Source organism: Melanerpes formicivorus, unplaced genomic scaffold, assembly GCF_026170545.1.
Source record: "Melanerpes formicivorus ecotype bairdi unplaced genomic scaffold, bMelFor1.0.p_v2 SCAF_70, whole genome shotgun sequence".
Lineage (NCBI taxonomy): Eukaryota > Metazoa > Chordata > Aves > Piciformes > Picidae > Melanerpes > Melanerpes formicivorus.
The window spans coordinates 2,075,763-2,094,787 of NW_027142422.1; the positions used below are offsets into that span (position 1 = coordinate 2,075,763).

Genomic DNA, 19,025 nt, shown 5'->3' on the forward strand with positions numbered 1-19,025 from the left:
GAAGCTAGGCTCTCGCGGGAAGCTAGGCTCTCGCGGGAAGCGGGGCTCTCAGCAGCCTGTGCGTCCCCGCCGGCGGGGGGGCAGCGGAGGCCGCCCCGGGTTCCGTCGTACGTTTGCAAAGTCACGTCTTGGTTTCCGTACCTGCACACAACAAATAAAAATAAGAACAGCTTAAAATGTGACCTGATTATGTGGATGCATTTGTGGTGTGCAAACCACGCGGGTTGTTTTTCAGTCAGTCAGCATTAAAACATGAAGTCAAGTTTGTGTGGGTTGCCACTGAAGAGTTTTGAAGGTAGTGCTGTTCAAATTGATGAAGATACAGCAAAGGTCTTGCACAACTACAGCACAAATAGCAAAAGTGAATCTCCAGAAGCAGCAGTAGGGAGACGTGCACAGACATTGCTTGTAGTTAATAGTAAAGGATGCAGTCGTGGTAGGTTGGTTTAAATCGCCTTACACTGGGGGATGTAGCTGCTGCTCTTAAGAAAACAGTAAAGGTACTTCTCAAACACTAACAGGCCAGCAGCCAAGACACATATTGCAGGACATGTGATGCCTCAGTGGCACACTACCTATCTCATCAACAAGAGTACCACGTAAGACATGAGAGGGCCCTGTATGATTGCATCTCAGCTGAAGAATTCTGTTGGGAGCTTCTCCAACAAAGCACTGGCTGAAAGGATACCTAAATCAGCAATCAAAGGTGTGATACTCTGTCGTGTGGAGATGCTCTGCATAATAAATAAACAGCTTTGCCACCACAGAAGGCCAGTCCTGTTAGCAGCTTCTCCTAAAGTGAGCAACTGCATTACCCTAAATATCTCTAGTGGAAGTCTGTTATGTATAGATATCCTTAGCTGTTGAACTTGTAGTAGCCTAAAGACAGACCCAGTTAATGTGAGAAGATGCAATGTCTGTAGCTGTGGTGTTGTTTGACTGTATCCTGATCCCCATTATTTTGCTGGGGATCAGTGCTGGGGTGTATGTAATCACCTGGGCCACCCCGGCCGGTTGAGTGTTTGCCCTCACACAGGGAATGAGGAGGCACATCAGCTGAAGCAGTAGAGTCAAGTGGTGTTTGTCTGAACTCCAGCATTCACGGTGTTAGTGTGCTGTGTATAAATTCTGGTGACATCAATGGGGTTTTTTTATCTCTGCAATAAATTTTCTTTAAAATTGTTCCTTTGTTCTTTGAAGCTGTAAATTGCAAGCAGAAATTTTCAATATTCTGAGGATATATTGGCTTCATCACAGTGCCAAGATTGGATTCCCTTAAGACTGTGTAACTTGTATTGTAAACCTCTACTGAACAGACATCATCTGCACGTGTTCTGTTGTGTGTTTTCTTTGTTAGAAAACAAAACTGTTTGGTTTGGAGTTGGCCAGGGTAAGAGAACACATTCCTTCTGGCAGAGTGCCATTATGCCCACTCAGTTTTTCACAAGTAATTATAACTGCTAGTTTTAGTAGCAGCATCATGGAAGTTTTCCCATTAATATCAGAGGACACTCAAAGGAAGCAGAGGAGATGCACAGTGAGCGGAGGAGGCAGTTGGAATCAAAGCACAAGAAATAGATGAAATTGCCCTTTGAGAGTATTTTACTGTGTAAGAATCTTGCCAGATTGTGATGCACAGATAATACAATGTCTGTGTGTTTACTGAAGTAACAGACCAGATGTAGTCTCCCTGAAGTTCATAAAACTTGACTTAACACCAGCACCAGCATTGTGCTATCCTTGATTCTTTGAGCTGATCCTCAAAAAACCCAACTGGTACATGTTTAATAGAGGAACACAGTTTGCCAGTATCTCTAGACTATGTAATCTAATTGCTTCATTTTATTAAGGCAAACCCTGTTCCTTTCAAATCTCCTAAAGTTAATCCCTGGTGTTTATGCTCATTTCTGCTGTTTACACTGGCTTCATAAACCTTCAGCCTAAACAGAAAAAAAAAGGAAGTAAGGATTCTTCCCATTAAATGGCTCTAGAGGGAAATCCAGACATTGCTTAAATGAAGTGATGAATCTGCTACAATAGGATTTTTCCTCATGTAGCTTTGAGAGTATAAATTGGCAATTCATTAAAGTAAATAGTGGCTGAAATAACAATGTGACCCTCTGCACTTTTTCAGGGAGCCAGAAAAGTTGATGTGAAGTACAAGTAAGCAAACTGAGCCTTCTTTTACTGAACTATGAGATTCCATTTTGCTAAGAGAGGCATCTACTCGTGCTGCCAAACATACTGGACACATTCAGTTGATATGCTGATACAGTAAGTCTTTCATTTCATATGCTCATTCTTTTGCTAAGCTCTGTTTCTCATGGTCATCTCTTTCCAAAGTGTAAAGAAGGGGAGAGACTTTTAAACAAAATCCTGATATTACAAGACACAATGCAGCCTTTTATTCTGTGAGGTCACTCAGTCAACCCTTCCCGTTCCTCCCTTTGCATCTGTACCTGCACATTGAACGAGTCAGACACAGCAGAGTTTCTGAAGTCAAGGCAGAGAGTGTCATTGAAATATGGCTTAGCATTCTTGACAGGTTTAGCTGTCTCTAGTACAGCAGGATCTGAACTATGCAATTTGTGAGACATCAATGTAAAAAAAGTTACCAAGGTAACCCTTGGAAGAGACAAATGAGAGCATCTACTATAATGAAAGTATACTTCCATGAAGCATTCTTGACAGTTTTTCATCTGACATGACAAGAGCATTCCTGAATTACTCCTAAGGGAACTGACATGGCAACATTCATTCTATGGAAGTTGTTTCTTAACTTAATCTACTTTTATTCTTTTCAATAAAGAAAAAATAATCATGGAGGCAAGGCTGGTTTAGAAGTTTTAAGTTCCTATTTTCATGGTGTAAATCCAGTTCAGCAACATGCCACTACTCACTCACTCATTCCTCCACCTGGTGGTATGGGCAGGAGAAAATTTAACAACAGGCTCATGGGCTGAGACAAGTACAGGGAGGAATCACTCACCAATTACCAGTGAAATCAGAGGAGCATAGTGGGGCTTGAGATGAGTGTTGAGGTCTTCCCAGATTGTGAATAACATAGGAGAAGAGCTGAGGAAGGCTGAATGATCTGTGAAGTGAATAATTTCCAATAGTCAGAAGATTGCTCTTGCCAATGCTAACATTGGAAAGACAGGATGTTGGGATTATAGAGATGCTAGTGGCTCATTTCCCATCCCATATTAATATAGTATTTGGCTCCCAAAGGATGTCATGTTGCACTTAGATTCCTGTGTAAACTAAATCACTTGACATGACACTGTTATTGTTGTATTTCTACTTCATTTACTTATTGAAGACAATTGTTTGTATCAGACTACTCATGCAATGTCCAAACTTCTTTGGACTGTGTATACTAAGATGCTAAGCAGAATAGCCTTGGCTACTGAACGTGGGGTAGATTTATGTCTCATACATATCTAAGAATACCAAGGGCTAGAAAAAAGTTCCCCATAAATGTTTAACATACATTTTGAAAAGGACATGCAAGAAAACTGCCTTAAGTCCTAGGGCATCATATAGACAGAGCATAAGATGTAAGAAACATCTGGTCTACACCTAGAGTGTGAACTCAAAAATGAACACTGTTTGAGTTCCAGAAGAACTGACAGATGGAAAAAGATTGATGTGGTTATTTACAGGCTGAGAAAAGAGCACAAATGCTATTAGACTGTGAGTGCATTTCAGTGAATAAACAAATGCAGTCCTTACTCCACAGTAACACAACATGTCATTCCAATGCCAAACAGTTCAAGGTAAGTAAAATGCTTGTTTACCCTCACCTCTCACATGTTGATGATACATCGAAGTGAAAGCTAAGTGTGGGCAAGGAAAAAGAGACTATACAGCCTATTCACTGTTTAAAGGGGCTGTGATTTGCTAGTTTCCTCCCAGGGTGCTACTGAAGCTCACTCATCTCCCAGCAAGCAAGCCTGGGGCACTTTGGTTTCAGCACCCTGCCGGGAATGCTGCCACTTGGCTGTGGGCGCCACAGCTCTACCTGATCTTCCCAGCAAGAGGCTGCTGCCAAACCTCCTCCTTGTGCAGGCAACCAGGACCTAACAGAGAACCACGTTTCCATTGAGTCAGTTGTTCTATCACCCAGTGACCCAGCATCCTCCAGAAGGGGAATCTGGAAGAGCCACCCATTGAACTGTTTGATAAAATAACAAACTCCCTCACATTAATGCTAATGTAAAGTACACAGAGTTATCCTCAGCCTGTGCAGTGGTTGCAAGCTCTGCATTCCTAGCAGTAAATAGGAGATGTCCAAGCATTGTGAGCACCACAGCTCACCAGTACATTGGTTGCAGCACATAGGAGAGTAGGCCCTGAGAGCAGGATGACAGGAGAGACCTACCAGGGATAGCAGCCACTGAGAAGGGAACATGCACAGCAAACTTCCAGTGTATAGTGGGGGTGAGGTTTATGGTATGAAATACTTCTGTTGGCCAGCTGTGGCCAGCTGCCCTGGCTTTTTGCTCCACCTAGCTTTAGCAGCGAGGTAACTCAACCTTGGTCCACATACAGTGGGTGACAATGATGAAAACAAAGTGTCTGAGCAACTTCATTCTCACTGGATTGGGTGCTGCAGTCTTCCAAAAAACACAGCTTTCCTGAACAGAAAGCTGGTTCTACCCCAGTGAAACCAGGATGCCACAGCTCTCACCAGACTCTTCCAGGATTTCTCTGCACTGCTGTACTTTGTTTTCTGGGGTAGTTTTCCTCACTGCAGGAAAGCTCTGTGTGCTATTAAGATGGATGCAGTAACGTGTATGAAAATGTCTTCAGCTTGGCATTGCCTTACTATAGCTTGAGCTCCAGGAGTTAAAGTCATGTTCTCCCCTAAGCTGGGTTCATGAAGATGATTTCAGGGTAAGGGCACTGCACTAAACTGATTATCAGCATACATTTTAGTTGTCAAATATTGACTACCAAACAGCTTACAACCTCTCTGGAGACAGATTATGTTTCCCACACTACTATGAAAATAAATCTCTTGTTTTCAGGATGCCTTTTCTGCCTAAGCAAAATTAAATACCTGAGCTTTGGAGAACCCTGCTGTGGTTACATTGCTGCCATGTATTTATTTGAGTAGTGATCTCAAACGAGTTTTGGAAGACAGTAAAACTTTCTGTGACATACTGATTAGTCCTTTAATTAACAGGGCTGAATACACCCTAAAAGACAGTTTCAAAGCCATCCAGCCTCAGCCTAACATGGTTCTGTGTTGCTTCAGGTGTCATTTGAGCCTGCTGGAGTATTTCCAGGAGCTGTCTCTTTGCAGGTGATGTAGTTACAAATAGGACAGCATTTCTCAAACATGACTCTTAGCATAAACAATTTGCAAAGGCATCCTTGACTTTTGTGAAGGTGTATGCAAATACTCTCCCTGATAGCTGGCTTCTGCTAGAGAGCCAAGTAAGGGAAGGAACAGTGCCTCGTATTTCAGTGACAGGAAAACATCCATCTGGTCTGGGCCCTTCTTTTATTTTCAGGTGTGAAATGCACCTCTGGACCTCTTGGTTCATAAACCCCTTGGGAACTGCTGCAGAGACTGCACAAACATGTTCTTAGCAGCAGTGTTTGAACCTCACCATGCAGAAAATGTCATCTTGTTTAATATCTCCAGCTGAGGGTGGAAAGCTATCCTTACAGCCTGGAATGATTTCTGGGGTGTTAGCTAAACACTGCCAGGTTTGTGGCCAAACTGAAATGTGGAAATCATGGATTAATGCCCATTTTGTTTGACTTCCCAGATAACAACTTATTTCTGAGCACAGGAGGGGTTCCCCTCACCACGTGTGTATTTTCAGAGGAGAATGCAGCTGCGTGACTGTGCCTGTAAGATTGAAACCTTGTATGAAATAGTTTGCTTTATTATCTGCTTATGCTGTGGTGTGACAAGATGATTTAGGATGTCTCATACCATCTCTAACAGGCAGGGATTGCAAAGTCCCTAGACAAACTCACTCTGCTGGTTCATACTGGTTCAAGAACATGGAGGCAGGAGGTATGTTGTGTCCTGGAGCCTCGCACAGTCTGAAGTGTGCACATGACATGTAAAGCATTTTAACACCTCCTCTTGGCTGAGGGATTGCTCTCCTGTGGCTGCCATGCTTTGTTTAATCAGGAAAAAGAACTTTTTTTCAGGAGAACACAAAGTTGGCTCAGACTGGGAGCACTTTGTCTTTCAATCTTTGGGTTTGCTTAAGGAGCTGAAAAAGCAGCTACAGGTCCTCTGCAAGGTGCAAAAGCTCACCCCTCTCTGAAGCACACTAAAACACATCTCATTGCAGGGCAAAGTAGATCAGTTACTGACCAGTACAACACCATCACTCATTGATGTGACTTGGAAATGTGCCTTGTTTGCATTGCTTGGCTAAGGATTCATTCAGCCCAGCTCAAAGAGAATGACAAAGTGCCTTCATACCCACGAGCTGCTGGCAGCTGATCCTGAGGATTACACTGAATTACACTGCTTTGCAGTAGGGCCCCTCATGCCAACAACAGGCATATTTCAGCAATGCACTAACTGTGACCTTTTGCTTTCAGCAGGCATGCCTCTGATGCTGGTGGAAGGCCAGGCAAGTGCCATATAGGGTCAGCTTTGCTGGCTCACATTAGCCATACATCCTCCTGCAGTGGTGAAAGCCTTAGCTGACCTGTGAACAATGCAAAGGAGGAGGGATCTGTCCCTAATGCTCTATCTCAGAACTCCTCAGCCTAGTTTTTATGATACTGAAAACCTTATCACTTAGTGGTGAACTGCAGGATGGGTCTGTACAGCTCAAATCAAACAGAAGAGCTTGCATGTTTCCAGGTTTTCAGCATGAAAGTGAAATGTAAATCTAAATCTAACTCAAAATGTAATGGGAAGAAAACATGTTGGAATGAACAATGCATCAGATGAACCATTTCAATAGGAGTTTGGCTGGCCAAGACTCATGAAAGTGTTCCTGGTTACACCATAAACACAACCATTATCTGGATGTGAGCATGCAGGCAGCTAATGGAAAGAAAAGGCAGTGTGTTCTTTCTCTTGATTTAAGATACCAAACTACTGCACATGTTGGTGAAGAAATACACTTGAACTCTGCTTTCCACTCTGGGAAGATGCTAACTCACTGTTTCCATTCCAAATGCTTATTTACTTTATTTATCTCTTCCTAGCTTTTTTTTCCCAGGACACATGGTTGTCCTTAGAACAAAGTCTCCCCCTTAAAGCTCCACAGTGTATTGGAACTCACTTCCCCAGCCAGAGGGACACTGTGTAATAACTTTTGTGTTATGAAAACATACTGTCTACTAGAAGTTGGTAAAAATCAGAGTACTCATTCACTATTTGCTTTGTTATCCACTGGGAGATCTGAGAGCCTCAGAAGGGTAACAAGAACTTTATTGCCTAAGAAAGCAAAGTTTATATTGAGGCTTAGTAGATACCAACCCTATGCACCTGAAGATGCATCTTGTTTTAAGACAATTCTTTTTCTGATGGTGGGAGATTTCCTGAGATACAAGAATGGTGTGCACCAAGAGAGCAATCCAAAGACACTGTATTCAGTCCTCATTCCCCTTACCCAGGCTGGTCCAACAAGAGGTGCCCCAAGTTTACGTAAGAAGCTCTGTGGTGCATTGGTGAGATGGCAGTTGCCCTCCTAGGTTTCAGACAGGGGCTGCTTTTGCAGCACATCCACAGCTACTAGCAGTGCAGCACCCAAAGCAGACAACTGACAGAAGATTTGATCACAGAGCTGGGAAAAGTCTCCAAGAGACATTTCTGAGTTGCAGATGTGGCTTTGAATACAAGAGGCACATTTACCCATTTATCTATGCTGAGACCATAGACATTAATTTAAGACCTGAAAATGCAATTAGCTTTACACTTCCATACCTGCTTTTTATGTACTTGTGTAAAGTTAGCTTTCAATCTGGGGGTAAAGAGGAGTAAATGCCGACAGGCACAATGCTCTGCTTGCCTGTACTGTAGCTGACAGCACGAAATGTCATCACAAGCACATCTAAGCATTGCCACAGTTTGGACTGATGTGACTTGGATCCAGCACATTCATGTGCTTAGACTGCTTGTGAATGAAGTCCTGGCTCAGTAGCTCACACTGCAGAGGGGGGCATCTGCCTTGTCCAAAAGCAACAGATGAGTAGCAGTTAACCTCCTTCATGTTTCTGTCTCACTTGGGGGCACTGTTTACAGCAAGCAGTTTAGCACAGCATAGGACTTGGATGTGACAGAGCTATGTCACCAGGATGCTGCCACAGCTTTGCCATACTTAAACACCAGGGTTGGCTCAGTTTTCTCTGCACTGAGCACTTCCTGTTCCCCACAGTGACAGTGAAGCTGCAAGGAGTCTGTCATTCCAGTGCCATAGTCAGACACACGGCTTGGGCTCAGCTTTCTCTCCTTGGCTTCTTGTTTGCACAGGGGTTTTTCAGGTGTTTCTTTTTGTATTGGTATTAGGAAGACTTAGTATTACTCTGCTTGGATGTTTGGATGAGAGAAACTCAGTGCAGTGCTCCAGAGGCATGATACAGGCTAGCTACACCAGCTGCCTCTCAAGAAGCAGCACATTGCAATCTTAGGATGGTTGGTACAAGTTATGTCCTGGGAAGAGCCAAGACAGTGTCTGAAAGAAAAATTCAACCATCTGGAAGCACTTGCAGGAGAGCCCATCATGTCTAACCCCCTAGGTACTAGATCTCACCATCCACACACAAATATGATTAACACTGACTTGGGAAATGGCTGCATCAAACAAGCTTGAAATGAGAACTTACTGGTGTTAAATACAGACTAAATGTCGAGTTTAAAGCAGCAGTCAGCCTTTCTGATTGCCTCTTTCAGCTGTGGTTTTGTAAGCAGCAGGAAATCACTGCACAGGCATTGGTTAACTTAGCAGAGTTGACTCTGAAGAGAGATTTTGCAAACGTCATTAATAACAAAGCAGAGGCACTCTGACCTTGTGCCAGAAAAATGCCCAGTTCACAAACAGTCTGCCTTCCAGCCAGACCACCAAAACACAAACCAGAGAGAGTGCTACAAACACAGCCCTAGAAATTGGTTCTCCTCAGCTGGGTCATCCTCTCAGCTGAAAATAGAAAATGAAGTAAAACCAATACTGATTCAATTTCTTACTTGACAATGCTTTGGAATTTCTCACTTGTATTGCAGGCCATTTCCAGAGCCAAGACTCATTGTTGTTGTTGTTGTTAGCATGCAGGGAACTGCTTGAAAGGGTCCAGTGCAGAGCCACAAAGATGTTTAAGGTAGTGGAACATCTCCTTTATGAGGAGAGGCTGAGGGCTCTTTAGCTTGGAGGAAGCTGAATGGTGACCTCATTAATGTTTATAAACATCCAAAGGGCGAGTGCCAAGAGAATGGAACCAGGCTCTTCTGGGTGATGCCCAGTGACAGGACAAGGGGCAATGGGTGGAAGTTGAGGCATAGGAAGTTCCATGGAAACATGAGGAAAATTTTTTTCACTGTGATGGAACACTGAACAGGCTGCTGAGGGAGGTTGTGGAGTCTCCCTCGCTGGAGATATTCAAAACCCATCTGGATGTGTTCCTGTGTGACCTGGTGTAGGTGTTCCTGCTCTGGACTGCATGATCTTTGAGGTCTTTTCCAGCCTTTAACATTCTGTGATTCTATTTGACTGGAAATGCTTTTATAAGTACATGTAACAATAAACATGCACAAGTGTGATGCTGAACACAAAGGGCCCAGTCACTGAGAAAGTGATTTTCATGGCATTGAAGAAGGGGCAGCCTCACTTTAAACAAAATGGGTTGAGACTTGGTTTGTTTGTTTTGACATGAAGCTGACTCTAAGGCCAGGTGGCTTTGTTTTAGAAACATGAGCAGCAGAAGTTTGTCCTGTAAAGGACAGCATGCTGTCTCAGAAGACAAGAGACCTGACAGGAACAAAATAAACTTGAGGACATGAAAGTTGCTCTCTCTTACTCGCTAGCCTGGCAGAGATACTTAGAAATGTTGAAAGCAACTGCATCCAGCAGAAATTAGAAGGAATGATGGGATATTGTAAAATTATGCAGATTCTTGACAAGAAAGATAAATTTGACTGGAGTTGCTAACATCTGTAATCCCAGCACCTCTGTTAAGCACTTGTATAAACCTCATTCACTAGCCCGAAGGAAAAGGTCTTTTTAGCTTAGCACTGCATGGATCATCTATGGGACACACACACAGAGTGGAGAGCAATCTGCATGCACTGGTGGTATTTCTTCCTTCCAAACTGGCATGAATGACATTTGACTGTTGTGGGGTAAATAACAGGAGGAAACAAGCGAGGCACAGTCCCAGGTGTACATGACAGAATGCCCAAGCAGGGGGGAGAACGTAGGCAGAGGAGGTAAGAATTCTTGGGCAATGTTACACATTGCAAGGAGCTGAACCAAAACCCCAACCAAAACAAACAAAAAACCCAAGTGACTGTGACCTGAGTTTTAGACTTCTCATGTAAGAGCAACAACAAAAATGCAGCTGAACAGTGACTGAGTTTTGTGGAAAGGATTTTTATGGACAAATGTTTGCAATTAAAAATTGCAGAGGAAACAGGTTTTGTTTGGCTGTAAATATTTCCTTGCTGCCCTGGAAATACTAACGTGGCAACACTGCACTCAGACACTGGGAAGAAAGTGGCCTTTGAATTACAGAAAGAGCAACAAGCACCAAAAAAGGTAAAAGTACTTCTTGAAAGATTTCAAGCTCACAAATATGTAAGATACAGCACACATCTCTCCTGCTTTTTCAGTCTCAGCTGCTGTTTAGCTGACTGCTCAGTGGAGTGCCTCATGGCAAAGATGCTCATTGGTTTTGATGAGTATTCCTAGAAAAACAAAATACAACCCAAACTAGCAAACAAATGAAACAAAAAGCAAAGCAAAGAGAAGAAAGTGTGCTGGACCCAGATGATACATAATAGATAAAAGTGTATGTAATGTACTGCTGTAGTGGGCTAATGGACACTGAACTTCACAACAGGGTAAAAGCAAAATCTGAGTGTCAAAACAAGAGGAGAAAAGCAAGATCCAGCTTTATAATTTCTCTAGCCAAGTTCTCAGGAACATAATCTCTCTGTAACTGCCAAAAGCACTGCAAGACATTATCAATTGCTGCAGTCCCTGTTCAGCAAATGACCCAAAAAGAAGTTGGATAAATTCACTAGCAACATTCCCACTAACATTTAGGCTGCTAGCACTGACTCACATCTCTCCCTTCAAAGGTTTTAACAGTCCCCAGGATTTGGGGTTTGCTTTCACCCCAGGAGTGAACAGGAAGCCCTGCTGCAATGCCACTGGCTTCTCAGAAAACAGGGAAGTCTCCCCCATGTGCTCTGTCCAGCCACACTCGGATGCATACTGAATTTCTTCATGCTAGACCATACCAAATGGGCAGAACTACCTAGATGGGGGGGAAGTACCCAGGGCATGCAGAGCCCCTGGTCAAACGCTGCCTGATCCTACTGCTGGCCCTCAAGACACTCTTGCTGTGTTCACCAGGTTTTTATAAAGAAGAAAAGCAGCTGGTCAGATGATGAAAGCTGAGAAAGCAACAGTTTAAGCTAAACCTGGAAGTTGCATTGAGTAAGTGATCAATTTCAAGAGAGCTCAGAAGTAATAACTGTGCTCAACTGTAGATGGGACAGGCTACACTGCATGCAAAATGTTCTGTTGTCATTTTACCTTTTAAGACACATTATTATACTAATGAGGCCAGAAGAGTAGTAGTACAGTCTTAATTTTCCAGCTGTTCCAAGTATCTCAAACCTAGCTGCTGCATACAGGTGGAAGGTAGAAATCCCATTTATTTCACCCTGCTTTTGCTGAAGCTCAACCCGGAACTGCCCAGTCGTGTCAGCCTGCTCAACAAGTTCAGTGTTTTAGTCATGCCACTTAAGGTGCAACACATTTTGTGCTGTCAGAGCCACACTGCACTGGTTTTACTTTGTCCTTTGTAATAACAATGCATATTGACCCAGGACATGAAAAAGTACATCTGTAAAGAAGAGCAAAACCCACCAAAACTAATGAATCCTGTCTTGCTAGAAAGCCCCCCAAATAAAAATGTATCTGAGATCACTCCCCAAAAGTATGTATTACTTAGTTCTAGTCAACTGACAGAAAACTCTTTTTCCTCCCAAATTCCCACACTTGCTAGTATTCCCATCTTCACAAAAACCTTGGTTGCAACTCTGCACAAACTCTCAAGGTTTTCTGAGAAGGGCCTAAGGAATGGCAGTAACACTGAAATCATAGAATTGTTTCAGTTGGAAAAGACCTCTAAGATCAAGTCCAACCATCTCATCCCCCCATGCTAATTCATAGGACTCACAGAAATAGTGTAAAACCTTGCAGCTCCTGGGCTTCTCTCATTTGAGCTGCAGAACTCAATTACTGGAGGAATAACAGAATCACAGCTCCTATTTCAACACTAAGCCTCTCAGTGACCATGAGCGTTACCTTCACATGTCACTTGAAGCGTTGCCCTCAATGTCTGCTTTCAGACAGCAGGCATCTTCAGCATCTCTGTGCTGCCATACCATATAAATGACAGCAAGTTTGGCTTATAATCACTGAAAGAAATACTCATAAATCAGAGATGAAGAGAGGACAGGAATTTCTGCAACATGCTTTCAGTACAGCCAGCACACTCACTCAGCAAGGACAAGGCAACAGCAGGAGCTGTAAAGGCAAGATTCACCCAGTGTCAATGACATACAGAAACCCATGCTGCAGCTAACTGTTGGAATCTGAAGAAACCCATTTATGTCCAACACTTCAAATTAAAACCTGATTTCATGCAGAAGCTTACAGCACAGCAATGAGGGAACACACAGGTGCAACAATGAACCCCAGAGCAAGGAGACTCAAGTACCACACTGAAATTATTGGGAGGCTCAAAGACAGTGATGAAAGCCAAGTTTATGACCAAGGGGGGAAGGGGGGGAAGAGGGAGGGGGTAAGTCCCACATGACATAAAAACGCCACTCCTAACAGTTTGAAAGGCAAATTTGCTTATGAAAGCACACAGCAATTTTAAAGCAGGCAGTCACAAGTCAGAGCCCTGACAATCGTCTGCTGCAGACACGGAAGACAGGGTGGTCCCATCCAGCACCAGTAGCAACCAGGAAACTGGGAGATGACAAGGTGCCAGGAAGGGCACCAGACTGTATGAAGTGTGGAGAGAGTTACAAACCAACCCAACAAATTCTTGGCAGAAGGACTGCCAAGAACATTAGGAAGTGTTTCAGACTTCAGCTGGGTATGCTGCTCACAAATAGGACAAGAAAAACAAAACTGTTCCTCCTTTGCTGCTCCAAGTCAGTAGGTTAAGACCCAGACTTGTGCAATTCGTCAGTGGGACTGAGGCCAACATCTACTCATCCTTCCTCCACAACTCCACTTGCCACACCTTCCCCCAAAACCTGCCACTATTAGAGCACTTCTTCCTCAGGAGATGCCTGCAGTGGTTCATGTGTAGTAACAATGATGAAGAAATGCACCACAGCCCAGCATTTAACCCAGTTCTCATTTCTTACCCAAACAGAACAAAGGGAAAATGCCACTGGTAGCCATGCCACTGGTAGCCTTACCACTGGGCTTAAGCCCCTTCTCTGAAAATGAAAGGCAACTCTATAGCCTGTAATTCCAAAAGTGGACTGAAGGCAGGTATCTCAGCATTCACTGGATCAGAGTCCCAGCTTGGAGGCTGTTGAAATACAGTACAGCAGATCAAAGTCTGATGCCTCTCACTGTCCCAAGAACTGGCGAAGAGGAGCGAGCCACAACCACTAGAGTTATAACACTACTGAGCCTTTATGGAAACTACTGGAAGGAAATTTCAAAGCTGATTGGTTTTCTGTCAGCAACTCACAGTTCAGTTGTGCTTTAGTAACTAAAAGCAGAACTTTTTTCTGAGCTGTCAGGTGATGGGGAGAAGCCACTGCAAAGAGGGAAGCAGCAACAGAAGGACAAAGGAGGCCAAGAATAACGTTTATATATATAAAAATTTATTTAGGTGAAGTCACAAACAGTGTAGTAACAATTTACAAACACTTCATGGTATGCATATTACTGAAACTACCAAGAAAGGTAAGAGAGCAGATAATGGCAGCTTCTTCCTGAAACAACTCGAGGCATACCCTTACCATCATGCGCCTTACTGGATCATAGCATTACCTTGATCATACTCCCTAGTACGTAGGGGGAAAGAAAACAAACTCCTAAGATGCAGAATGATTAAACTGTGAAGCAGTGAATGATTTTTATGAACACCAGACTGTAAAGGTCTGGTCTGGCGCTCAGGATCTTAAGCGTTCTAGGAGGCTAAAGCCAGGATAATAATTTAGGTCCATTAGGCTATTTGTTCCAGAGCTGTGTAAAGCACAGCTGGCTGTAACTGACTTCTGGCAATGACAGCAATGGTTAATGCATGTTTCATAAACGAATGGAGAGGTGATACTGAGCCTCACAGAATAGTTCTGTTGACAACCTGAGTTATTATACCAAGTGTAGGATACTGCTTCGAGTTAAATATACATTTGCTGAAGATATTCTCCATGAAATGGTAAAAAGTAACAGCTGTAGCAAGACAATCTATGATTATTTGTTTCTTGAAAAGCAAATATAGTACATAGGTTTTTGAAGTGTCCGGTTGTGATCTGCAAAGATCCAGGATTGCACACGAGTTTGCTCAAATGACAAGGGTTAATCTGTGCACTGAATTGCTTTATACTTTCAAAGTAGTGTTTTAGGGCAGGGTTCTCCTCCAGGAGACCGGTCCTGACCTCATTCAGCCAATGTTCAATTTATTCACCTTCCTGAATCTTTGCCCTCTTTGGGTAGTCTGTGACAAGTGCTGCGCTGCAGGAATTCCTGTTTTCCAGCCAACTGGCTTGCTCTGCAGGTTTGTAGTCCACTGTTACAACTGCTGATTGGGTAAAATCAATTTCCTATGTCTTCTCTAGCTCAGCTTGCAACGCAACAGAAGCAGAGGTAAAAGAATGCACTAGAATACCAGAGCTCCACTTAAACACCAACGGAGTCAGGCTGTTGGCACCAATAAGAAATTCTGTATTTAACAAATCTGCAGATATTTAAGACTCAAAGTTAGTCAGTTTGATAAATAAACTCACCCACTTAGTCTGACTGCCATCCCAAATGGCCTTCTGTTTTCATGGAGCCTGGAAAGAAAAAACACCAGAGAATTGTCTGAAGTTATACACAGACATGAATTCTCAGGAGCCAATCTCAGTTATCCTTTCTATGTGCCAATTACCTCACTCACACTAAAAGGAGGATTTCTCACTTTGCTCTGTGTAAAGCAAGTTACAGCACTTCATCTGCGCCTTAGAAAGGACGGCTAGCCTCAAACACAACACACTCATCTTCCTTGACTTTGTTTTCACTGGTTAACCTCCTGTGGAGCTGCAGACCTAGAGATACATGCACTACATCACACTGAAATTTCAGGAGCCTTCAACCGAGAGGGGAACTGAAATCCAGTCAGGCTGCCCAATGCTATCACTTGGAATTATGGAAACAAAACCCATTCAGACAAACAGTCTGGAAGAAAAGGCCTTTGTAAAGCACCTCCTCTTCCTCTTGCCAGCATGAATGTGGAAAAGCTCAGGTTCTGGCCAAAGACATAAGCCCACAAAAGGCTCTTCAGCATCTCAATTCTATTGCCCAAATGTGAAGTGACGTTTCACTGCTCTGAAGTAGTTTTAGACAGCATAAAGCTTGCAAGGACCTGCAGAGGCAAGGGGAAACCCCCCACAGGTCACCTCTGAAAGAGCAACACTTCCTTGCTGCTGTCTCACCGATGATAAACTCATGCTTTATCCTAGGCCTCAGCGACATTTAACAGCAGCTCAAACCATTACTTGAGTTAAGGACATATTTCTCTTAACCAGTTGCAGGAAATTAAGTGTTACCAAGTCAGTAACAGACAGGCATGATACACAGTACAACTACACAGCTTTTGCTTTTCATGGTGCTGCTCAAACATACATGAATTTTCTGGGATTTTAACATTTGTCTTTGTACATTCATGGGGGGATATAAATAAAGGATCAATGTCACTGCTAAAAATCAACTGAGAAATGTCCATGAAACCCAAGGAGACTAAGACCTCTGGTGCCTCGGCAGGCAACAGTGCAAAGTGCTGCACTGAGGTGTCGGCTGCTGTGGAAGAAGTTACAAGTCTGGTTAACATGACAGGCTGAGGATCAAGGACTGGATGAGATAAAAACTGTCAGCCATTGCCCATCTAGCGCTCACCTAAGATCTGTAGCCAAGCAAGAACTTCACTGTTGTTCTCAAGAGGCATCAGAAAGAGCTGTGTATATCCGGACCATCAACCACAGAAGGCACCAAGGTCAAAAGGCCCGCACTGAGATCTGTTTATCTGTATTACTGCTTGCTTTTTGGTCCCTTTCTTTGTCACAGGTTGGCCCAGAGAAGTCACTTTTGATAGGCAACGAAGTCTGGACTTGGTGTGACGCTACAAACACTTCCAGATGCTCTGAAAAGGGGCCCTCCCTTTTCCAGTTCAGGCTAACAAGAGTAGAACAGTTTAGCTAGTCCTCTGCACCAGAAATCCCCAAGCAGCACAGCAACTGATGAGCTAGCAAAAACCTTTCAGGAATGCAAAGGTCCTAAAAAACCAGTTTTGAAATAAATACAACCAATAAAAGACAATCTCTCTACCGTCATTCAGCTGACATGAAACCTGAACATTCAGCATTCTGTGCTGACAATCTGACAGACTACAACCACCAGTTTAAGAGCAGCAGCACAAACCCTACCACAGGCAGGCAGCCCTTAGTACCTGTAGAGATTGCTGTCACAGCTCTGGCAGCAGAAAGGGTAAGATCTGCCCGTGTACATCAGGGGTTAAGCCAATTCAGTGACACTCGATTGCTATACTGAAAGCAAAGCATACACAAAATCCTCCCAGTTACTTCCCCTAATCACATCCACCATCTTTTCCCACAAAATAGGCCAGAACTTGTGGATTAAAACTACCAAGTCCCAAAACAGAGTAAGCCTCCACACCACAGTGCATTTCCAAGCTCTGGCTATTCCTACTGAAGATTATCTTTATTGACAAGATTTTTTTCTGGCCTCCCACACAGAGTGCAGCTACCACACGCTCCTGTAGTAACAGCAGTCTGTACTCTCTGTCTTACACACAGATAACTGCGTTCCTAGGAAAGCTTTTGGTTTGGTTTTTCGGGTTTTTTTACGACAACTCAAAGGACAAACAAAGCAGAGCACCTTTCTCCCAACGTCTGAGGAAAAGCAGAGTTATACACCAGGGGAAGGAAAAAGTGAGGTTTGTAATTTCCGATGGCCCAAGCAATAACTACTACAAACAATTATCTGCTGAGAGCGTGCTTTTTCCTCCAGCAATGCCAACACTTCCAGCGGTGGCCTGCTGGCTGCTGGTGTGACCCCACATCTTGCCAGCTGATGCCACGGCCCTATGGTTAGCACAAGCGAAGGGTCAGCACCACGAGGCAGGAGCTGCTGACCAACCCATGGGCGCCCTAAGCGCCCCCATCTCCTCTTTCCCACCGAGAGGGCACCATGCCCAGCCAAGAGGCGTGGGAAAACGCGCTGTCGTTCGTCACACCTGGCTTTTCTCCTCCTGCTTGGGGCTCTGGGAGGGTGGTGGCGGCTGCGGGGCCGGCGAGGGCTGCGCTTCGCTCTCAGCACGCGGCTGCCTGCTGACAAGCGACTTGAGGGGCGCCATCCACTTCATCCAGAGGTCCAGGTCGACGTCACCCCAGGGCAGAGTGGGGTCTTTGGCCGCCCGCCGCCGGAAGTCCTCGTCGTAGTTCATCCACGAGGTGCCCCCATAGGTGGCATGCAGCTTGCGGATGGTGTCCAGGTACTTGAACATGGCTCCGCAGCGCGCCGGGTGCTTCTCGCACAGCACGCTGGCGTACACCAAGAAGGCCGAGACCCACTGGTCCAGCGTGTCCCCCGGGCGCGGGCCGTGCTCGGGGGCCAGCTCTGTGTGGAGCAAGGAAAAGAGGTCAATGAACTCCCCCCGCCAGATCCGCTCCTTTGTGGCCTTGGCCAGCTGGTAGCCCAGCGGTCGCCGCAGCCCCACGTATGGGGTGGCTGCCGTTTCCGCCGCCGCCTCGCCCTGCCCCGCCGCCGCGGCCGCCGCTGCCGGGCCCCCGGCCGCGCCGCTCGCCGCCGCCGCCGCCTCGGCGCAGGGGCTGGCCGCTGCCGCCGCCGCCGCCGCCGCCCCCAGCGCGGCCTGCCGCTCCAGCCAGCGCGGGTTCACGTAGACAGTCCGCAGGCGCGGCGCGGCCCCCGCTGCCGCGGCCGCTGCTGCCGCCCGCGCCGAGCCGTCGGCGCCGGGCTGGAGGCGCAGCACGGCCAGGGTGGCCGGCGCGCCGGCGGGCAGGTCGCTGCCCTCCCGCCGCGGGGCCGGCTGGGCCGCCGCCGGCACCTGGAGCAGCGAAGGCGCTGCCCAGGGCGGGGAGCCGCCCCTAGGCCCGGCCGCCGCTGCCAGCGCCTCTAGGCCCGGGAGGCCGAGCCGCGAGCCGGGCGCCACCGCGCCGAGCACCCATCGGGTCTCGGCGATTCCGGCGCGGTCCCGGGGGCTCCGCGACCTCCCCTCCTCCCGGCGTCCGGCGAGGGCCGTCCCCAGCGTCAGGGGGGCCGCGGTTCCGGCCCGGCGCCGACGGCGGCTCCGCCGCCTCCCACGTGGCATCGGCGCGGCGGCTTCGGGCAGGGGGCGCGGCGGGGGGCGGAGCTACGGCGCGGCGGAGCCGAGGCGGGGCCGGGCCGTGCAGGGCCTGTCTCCCCGCCCAGCGGCTCCGCGCCCTGGTGCTGCCTCTCGTCCCGCGCGGGTCTGCCGCGAGTGACACGGGCCGGGGCAAGGAGCCGCTGCCGGGGCAAGGAGCCGCTGCCGGGGCAAGGAGCCGCTGCCGCAGCTGGGCG

General features: G+C 46.0%; 1 protein-coding gene across 3 annotated transcripts; it reads right to left on the reverse strand.

Moving 5' to 3' along the window:
* Window positions 1–88: 88 nt before the first annotated feature.
* Window positions 89–18,807, reverse strand: LOC137453686 (uncharacterized). Of its 3 annotated transcripts, none has more exons than XM_068163136.1 (3): window positions 17,701–18,807; window positions 15,197–15,244; window positions 89–141 (listed from the first exon to the last, which is right to left on the reverse strand). In XM_068163136.1, exons 1-2 carry the CDS (start codon window positions 18,793–18,795, stop codon window positions 15,236–15,238), a joined length of 1,104 nt encoding a protein of 367 aa, XP_068019237.1. In that variant the 5' UTR covers window positions 18,796–18,807; the 3' UTR covers window positions 89–141; window positions 15,197–15,235. The 3 variants fall into 3 exon arrangements, with proteins under 3 accessions (XP_068019237.1, XP_068019238.1, XP_068019236.1); XM_068163137.1 differs by lacking the exon at window positions 89–141 and adding an exon at window positions 3,076–3,094; XM_068163135.1 differs by lacking the exon at window positions 89–141 and adding an exon at window positions 14,050–15,110.
* Window positions 18,808–19,025: the final 218 nt, after the last annotated feature.